This window comes from Nyctibius grandis, chromosome 21 (genome assembly GCF_013368605.1).
Source record: "Nyctibius grandis isolate bNycGra1 chromosome 21, bNycGra1.pri, whole genome shotgun sequence".
NCBI lineage: Eukaryota > Metazoa > Chordata > Aves > Nyctibiiformes > Nyctibiidae > Nyctibius > Nyctibius grandis.
In genome coordinates, this window is record NC_090678.1 from 8,971,552 (window position 1) to 8,979,490 (window position 7,939).

The 7,939-nt window shown below is 50.6% G+C and overlaps 1 protein-coding gene across 2 annotated transcripts; it reads right to left on the reverse strand.

Moving 5' to 3' along the window:
* Positions 1 to 110: 110 nt before the first annotated feature.
* On the reverse strand, positions 111 to 7,306 carry RGS4 (regulator of G protein signaling 4). Of its 2 annotated transcripts, XM_068417041.1 has the most exons (5): positions 7,173 to 7,306; positions 4,541 to 4,645; positions 3,509 to 3,570; positions 2,573 to 2,739; positions 111 to 2,034 (listed from the first exon to the last, which is right to left on the reverse strand). In XM_068417041.1, exons 1-5 carry the CDS (start codon positions 7,214 to 7,216, stop codon positions 1,783 to 1,785), a joined length of 630 nt encoding a protein of 209 aa, XP_068273142.1. In that variant the 5' UTR covers positions 7,217 to 7,306; the 3' UTR covers positions 111 to 1,782. The 2 variants fall into 2 exon arrangements, with proteins under 2 accessions (XP_068273142.1, XP_068273143.1); XM_068417042.1 differs by lacking the exon at positions 2,573 to 2,739 and having other exon boundaries at positions 1,879 to 2,034.
* Between the last annotated feature and the right edge of the window lie 633 nt (positions 7,307 to 7,939).

Here is a 7,939-nt window from a genome sequence, read left to right on the forward strand (position 1 = left end):
ACAAGCTCTGAGTGAAGTCATTTGTAAGATGACTTTTCAGAGTAACCTTGGCCAATGAATTGCATCTCTCTGCATTTTCTTTGGTTCACACAACGGCATTTTAGAAGGGATTAATGCAAACATTTTTATTTCGAATGTATTCATCATTATTTAAATATCAATACAGTTTTTGCAATAGTTACCGAGAGTTCTTAGTACCAGGAGAAAATAAAACATAGCCACATGCTTGGCTACGTTCAGAGCTTTAGCAAGCTTCTCCATCTCTTAGCTGAACATGCAGGGGTGGTATGTGTCAGTACAATCTAATAAATACAAAATAAAGCAAATGTCAGAAGAGATGTTTCTCTGTGGGCCTGGACATGCCTGCTGGAGAACGACAGTCTCCTCCTGTCGTGTCAAAACCCCGGTGTGAGAACTGTTGTCTGGACTGGGATGCAGAGCAAGGAATACACGGTTGTCAGAGCAGCAATATCCAACTATGGAGAGACCAAGGGTTGGGGCAGAGTGTCACCAACAGCCACCAGACGGCTCAGAGCAGGCGGTCCCAGCTGCTGGCTGGCGATACCCGGTACTGCAGCTCAAGACAGCAAGCCCTGCATCTATTCCTTGTGCCTGCAGCTGCAGGTCAGTGTCAGTCCCAAAGCCCCCAGTGAAGGCCATGTCCAACTGCAGTGATTAAAAAGTAATTTGCCTTCTGGCAAAGCCCAGGAGCAGTCATGAGACTGACACACTCCTCCTACCACCTCCAGGAAAAAAGTGAGTCATGCTACTACTGAATTATAAACTCACATAAGTAACATTAAAAAAAAAAAAAGACATTTTCAAGCACTCCCAGGTAGGGTCTTTCCTCCCCAGCTGTTGTGGTAGTGGTCCTATTCCATCACTGCTCCATACAAGCCAGGGCAGACAAACCTGAATTCAGGTGGCACTCCCAGAGTCGGTAATGTACACCTACCAGTCTGGGAGAGAAGGAACATGTTTCTGTTCTGCTCGGCCATGGTATTCAACCTGGGAACATGAAGGACACAATAATACATGAGATAATGAACCTCTCCCAAAATAATAGCTCCGTACAGCCCTAGGAAAGATCCCTGGCCAGCATAAACTAGATGCTACAGAGGGAGAAGCGGCCAGAGGGGAGAGGTGCGACTGTGGCTGCGGTGATCGAGGGAGGCTGCTTGTCTGGAAAGTGTTGGTCTCCCTTCAAGAAAGAGGAGGAGCTCTTCCTATGTCTGATTACTGTAATGCAGCACAGCCTGAGTTCTGAGCAACTGCTGCTGAAAGCCTACACATTTGGGAGCTATATGAACAGCTGAGGACCAGAGCAAGTCCTCTTCATCTAAGCTTTTGCCAATTAGAAAGGGGAGATCACAGTCCTCAACGCTTCCCTTGGCTTCCCCTTTCCCCTGCTCCTTGCTAGGTGTCACACAGCAGCATTGTGAGTCTGGTCCCTGGGTGGGTAGTGCTGGGACCGAGCAAGGGCTCCCCCACTGCCCTCCTGGGCTCGCAGGGCTCGCCAGAAACACAGTGGACGTGCAGTGATCGCACCCAGCTTTCACGTCAGACACAGACTCCAGGGCTCCTACACTGATGGAATCAGAGGAGGGTTTGCTACACCATCTGAGCCTGGCTTGGGTTACAAATGCTGGCTGTTGCATGACATGGGATACAACTGGGACATTAGACAGCTATTGGAGACAGCTCTGTTGCTTCATGCTGATGAATGCTTTTGCTGCCGTATATTCTTGCGAGAGCCCAGCCCACTCCTGCCTTGCTGCAGGCTCAGGCGCACTGGGAGATGATGTTAGAGTTGCAGTCTAAGGTGTGAGTATGGCTTCTTTTGCAGTTTTCGGGCCTGCAGCCAGCACCAGGTGGGCTGACCAAGTCCAGGTAGTAGGGGGACTTGAGGAAACGGCGGTAAGAATCCTTTTCCATGAGGGTGAATATTTTTCTCTGAGCCTCATCAAAGCAGGACAGAGTAGGCTCCAGCATATTGTGGCTCGTCTTCTCCCGTGTGCATGAATCCAGGTTCACCTGTGGGCCAAAGGGACAGCATAAGTAGAATCTGTCCCAGGAGTGGCTAGAATAGGTAAGGAAAAATCCAAGCGTCTCTTCACCAAGCGTGCTTAAGCTGTCCCTAATGGGCAGTGGTCTGAAATTGCCGTTGGACACCCTGTAGTCTTGGCAGAACCTGTGCAGCTGGATACCAACGCACCTCTGGTGCCAGATGAACTGTCAGGAGAGACTGACATATATCCCTCTGGGATGCAGCCAGCCAGGAAACTTGAGCAACTGCACAGGAACAGCTGGGACGCTGGGACTCATAGTCCTCTCAGGCTTCTACCATCTGAGTGTGCACGTGGGAGGGCCACGTGGGCTGTAACTAAACCCACTTTCTCTCTATCAAAGTTTAACAGAAAAGCAACAAAAACGACACCATTTCCTTGCTAACTAGCAGAGAAGCAGCACCCTTCCACTCTTGTGAAACTACCGATCTCTACTTCCCTGTGCTGCCGGCCTGGTTCAGAATTTAGGGTGATACCTTTGCCCAATAAATGTTGTGTGCACATACCTCTTTTGTTGCCTGCACTGAGATGAATTCATCATAGATCTTTCTGGCCTTGGGGCTGAGCTTGGCTGGTGACTTGGTTTTCTTGTAGTCCTCACAACTGACCCAGAAATCGATGTTTTCTTCACTGTACTCAGATTTGAGAAAAGCACGGAAAGCAGCCAGTCCTCCTACAGATTGTTTAGAGGAAAACTAGATCAGGTAAGAGCGTTGGTTCCTGGATAGTTGTACCCATGAAGCCCAGTGCCTCAGCAAACGGCAGTTCTGGGTTCTCCTTCCCAGAGCTGAACAAGCAGCTGCCCTGGGGCTAGCAGCAGGGACGGCTGCCTGCCTCCTTTGCAGTCGCTTGTGCGTGCTGAGGGAGGCTGGAATTCAGACAGGCCCCACGGGGATGTCACACGTGGGTCCTCAGCTGCCTGCTCCTTCACTGTGACCTTCAGCGGCTCAGCCAGGAGAACACAAGCAACTCGCATGTTCCCAGGAGGCCCCGAGGAGACAGCCAACACACGCCGCAGAGTCTCAGGCCATGGGAACAACACGAAGGAAACATCAAGGACATCAGTGCAGCCTGGAACCAACGGGAAGACAAAGTCTCCCATGGGCTCAGATACAAACAGTTTCGCCACTTTTTGGTTCTTCTTTAACCCACTGTTAACTGTGTACTGCAGTCTTCCCTCCCCTTGCACAGGGGCTAAACTAGTTGCCTTCACAAAAGGGACAGCTCAGCAGTAGGTCAAAGCCTCACTCATGATACATTGGGATTGTCCCTTGGATCTGACCAAGGGCACCCTCCACCACCCCTCCCAGAGGCCTGTGTGGCCAAAGGAGCTACTGTGTGCTGCTTGATAACGTCCCACACCCCCTCCAGGGACTGCTCAGCACAGACACTTTGAAGGCAGCACCCTCAACACCTCTAGCAGAAGGGCCCTCTTTACTTACTGTCATGATGGATCAAGTTTTCCAAAGAGTCTGCCCACTTTCTGACTTCCTCTTGGCTAACCCTATAAGGAGACAAAGGGAGAAACACAGGGAAGATTTAAAGGGATTACAGAAAGGACAAATCTGGTGTTTTGCTCAGCACCATTAGAAAATCTCTTTCCCTGATTGTTGTAAGAGCATACAGAAGAGACCAAGAAGGAAATGTCTGCTTGCTTTACAGAGACCTCTGGGATCTAATCTACAGAAATTGTGGTTTGCAATCCCTGCCACCAGCCATGGGCTGGAAAGGAATTTTCCTGGAAAAATTGTTGGGGACTTTGTGTTTATTTTGTGCCTGGCTGCATCTCTTGCTGGGGCGCGGACCTGGGATTATTCTTACAGGTCATATCAGTGAGGTCCAAAGGGCTGATTTCTTCAACCCATCAGGGGAACAGTAGCTATATGGAAGAGAGAGGAACATGGGAACTAGAAACACATCGGGAATGTGGGAACACATCCTGCGTTTATTCCCCCTACCATACCAGAACATCCTAGGGCTCATCTATTCTAGGAGTATACCTTGGCCTTTGGAGTCCTCCTTGGAAAGGACACCATCTACTCGCGCCTTAGTGGGAGCAGTGATACCCTGACAGGCTGCTCTGTTTTCTGTCTCAATACCTCTGTGCAGCTGTGTGGACCATTGCACAAATCCAACTCAGAGAGACAGTGATGATGACTCTGCAATATGTCAGGTCGCATTGGGTCTTGTGACGGCATTACTCCCCTGTGCAGGAGACTGCACAAGTCTTTCCACGTGCACATGCATATTGAATCACAGAAGTGTTGGCAGAAAGGGACCTCTGGTTCAACCTTCTTCATGGAAAGGGACTATCAATACCTGAGGACTATTGCCACACTAGATTCAAACACACAGGTGGTCAGGAGGTACTGGGAAGCAGCAGCAGAAACGCTAATGAAGTTCAGCTCAGTGAAGGAGTAAACAACATGTTGCTGCCAGCTTAGGCTTAACTACATGGCAGCATCTGCTCTTACCTCTGGCTTGAAGATATTTTTTCCTTCTTGCCCTGGGAAGAGCTGTAGTCACAGGAGTCTGACTTCTGCAGCAAGAAGCCCAGACGATGCTTCATGTCTTTGGCACTGAAAGAAACAATTCAAGAACGAGATGAAGACAATACATTACAACTCCCTCTGCAGCCTCCTCACCTGCAATAAGCTCGTTCAGCATTACTCAGTGACACAAACGCAGGTCACAGCTACCGACTCCAGGGCTGACTTTCCACTCCTCCCACAATGCACATTTCTGTTGCTAGACAAATCAACAAAGAAGTAATTTTTCATGTTCAACAGCACCATTTTCTTGCTGAGGTCATCAGCCTGGAGGCAGGGCTGGCAAAGGGGGAGAAGCTGCTGTTTTCCTACTGTTTGTTTACAGTTAAAATACTGTGATAGAAAGGCTTCACCGTGCTGCAAATGTGTCACTTCTTAAGCCGATTTGCCCAGCTACCAGTGTCTTGTTCTTACACCCTTACTAATCCTTTCCTGCAGCCCTTGCCATCTCCCCACCTCATCACCCAGCTACAGGAACAGCAGGGCCGTGCCAGGCCACCCCACCAAGCAGCTGCCTGTGTCACAGAAGGAAGGGGAGGAAGCAAAGGGCTTGGAGTAGGACCATGGGGTGAGATCAGGGGATGAGCCAGGAGCTTCACCACAACCAGCCCACGCTGAATGCAGGCTACTCCCTTGCTCCATAGCAAGCTCCTACGAGGATGCATGGTTAATTTTGTTGTGCTTTCCAGCGTGCTCAGGACAATCACTGCCTGACAGCAGCATCTAGATATGCAGCTGGTCTTGGCCTCAGCATCTCTCTGGATTTCCTTTAAGAATGAGAGGGCAGGTAAATCAGTCCTGCTTGCTCAGGGGTGCAAGCCCTGGCCTGCCACAGCGTGTAATGGTAGCATAAGCAGGAAATTCTCCTGCTCCTCAGATCGCAGCCTGGAAAAGAGCAAGAGGCTGTGCCGCAGGGCTGAGCTGGGGTAGCTGCTCAGCCTCCCAGCACTGCTCTCTGCTCCAGCCACAGCACCCTGTCAGCGGTCCCGGCCATATCTTATCTCACTGCTTGCTTGCGCTCATAAATGTTTCCTTAACAACTCTAGCTCTAGGGTGAGAGCGAAGGAAACTCACAGCTTCTTTAGAGCAGGGTGTGTGTGACCAGGGCCAACACCCAGGCCCTGCCCAGGCAGACATGGGGTACTCTGCGCTGCCAGGCTCGGGCTGCCTTGCGCTGTCATGCTACTTGCCCCCAGAAGGAGACTGCTCAGGTCTGCAGGAAGGCGGCAGCAGGAGGAAACAAGACACTGCTGCTTGCAGCGAGTCCCAGAGCCTTCTAGGGGAGAGGGATTTTCTTGGGAATCCTGGACAGAGGTGGTTAAAATATGTGAACTTTTTTTTCTTTGGATTTTTTCAAATGTTCTTCCGCCCACCCCATCAAATGTTCCTGCAAGCTGAGGGGGAGGGTGTCAATATTTTTTCCTCACATTTTCAGCACTTGTTTTCAAATCCACCATGAGTGGGGAGCTTTTTCTCCCAGATGGGAGCAGGCTGAGTCTCAGTTTGTATTTTCCCAACCCTCTCCCTCTGCACAGCCACTGGGAAGCAGCCTCAGGAGCGCTCCCAAAGGCATGAGCAGCCAGAAAGGTAGAGCTGCGCCATCAGAGACCTGTGCAAGTTTGCATGGGCTGGATCAGCAGGGAGTTTTGTTCTGGGGACCTGAGCCACCCTGCTGGGGGTCTGCAGGCCCCATAGCACCTGCAGGGAGTAACACCCCTCCAGGACGGCTCATGGCCACCTCACAGGCACAGAGACCCCCCTCACACTGGGCTGTGGGGCAGGCCATGCCACCGAGGGCATGTCTGGGGGTGCACAGGCTCCGCTCTGCCAGCGCAGGTATGCCTGGCTGGTACCTCACACCTGGGTGCAGCCAGATCCTGCACCCACATCAGGGGTACAGCTCAGCCCATCCTGATCGGCACCCCACAACGAGGTATGGCCAGCCCCACATCAGCCCCATAGCGCTGTGCACTGGGGGTACAGCCTGACCCGGCCCCTCACCATCAGTACACACCCGGGGGATACAGGCTGACCCCGCACTAGTGCTGCATCCAGATCTGTGGTGCCCTGGGCTGGCCCGCATCCCTGCCCTGCCGGCCGCTGGCCAGGTCTCTGGTCCCACCATGTTGGGTTTCTGCATGTGGGATGCATTTTGGGGAATGACCTTCAATTTTTTTGGTATCCCATCTGCCTCGCTTCCCCCTCAAAAGAATCAAGAAAAGAAAATTCAGCAGAGAAAGAGGATTCAAAGAAGAAAACAGGTGCAAAGCTTGCAGCAGAATCAGATGACAGGAATATGAAAGTATAACAATGCTAAGAGCTGCTTGTTTTGCTGATGGGAAGGATGGGTTTAGAGTTCCCACAGCTCAGTACAAAACCTTTATGCAATTCTGTTTCTGACTAAAAAAAAAAAAAGCCTGTAAGCAATCCTTTGTATCTAATCTCACAAAAGAATCAGAGCTGAATCTACCACTTCTGCTTCAGACACAAAGCGCAGTACATGAGCGCATCTCCAGACTAATGAGACCATTAACAGATGCTGAGAAATAAACAGTACCTTTTTAAGCAAGTGGCTGGCAGTGCAGCAAGTCCCTTGCACATCTTGCTCCCGAGGTTGGTTCTGTATTCCAGGAAAAACAACAACGCAGGAGGCGGCAGAGGCTGTGTGCGGGTCCTTCGCCGTCTGCAGAATTCAGTCTCGTCTCTGAGCCAGCTGCGCTGCCTTGGCTCTGTTTTATAGCCTAGCCCAGACAGCCCAGCAGCACTCGGTGACCCAGTCAGGAGTCAGCACAGCGGCAGCACCCGTCCCCTTTTTGCCCATCCAAGAGGAACAGGCTGACGTATAAGCCAAGACAAAGGCGCGAGTGGGATTGAAAACCTTACCAGAAATGAAGCTTGGTGTCTGGCTGCTGAGGTGGATTCTTTTAAAAGGGTGGAAAAAGCTTCAGGGGCTTTCCTGTATTGCAGATAAAAGCTGGAGATTTTCAGAGGGGCACAGACAGTAAAAAGGGTCAGAGAATCAGTTCTGAGAAGTGAGATGAGCTTGGCTGGTTCATCTGTCCATTTTCCCCTTCTATTTAAAGCAACCTGGGGAAAACAAGGGACAAGAATTTTAAACACAAAAGGTTCCCGTAATCCCAACAAATGCAGAGTTCTAAGGAAAAAAGAATGTAAATTCACCAGGGAACTACCCAGGCAGATGAGACTGTTCTGTTTTATTCTAGAGGCATGTGGATATATGCCTTTGGTGAGGCTGAAAAAAAAGCTCTAAGAGGCATATCACTACTGGAATATAAAATGTGTGTGTCCCAGCAGGTACATGTT

What these genes read in the sequence shown, in the direction of transcription:
- RGS4 (XM_068417041.1), bottom strand. Translation starts at nt 7,216, where the DNA reads ATGTGCAAGGGACTTGCTGCACTGCCAGCCACTTGCTTAAAAAG. An exon ending in AAAATATCTTCAAGCCAGAG is followed by an intron (nt 3,571 to 4,540) that starts GTAAGAGCAGAT and finishes GTCTCCTTATAG; the next exon opens with GGTTAGCCAAGAGGAAGTCA. An exon ending in CAGTGCAGGCAACAAAAGAG is followed by an intron (nt 2,035 to 2,572) that starts GTATGTGCACAC and finishes TTTGGCCCACAG; the next exon opens with GTGAACCTGGATTCATGCAC.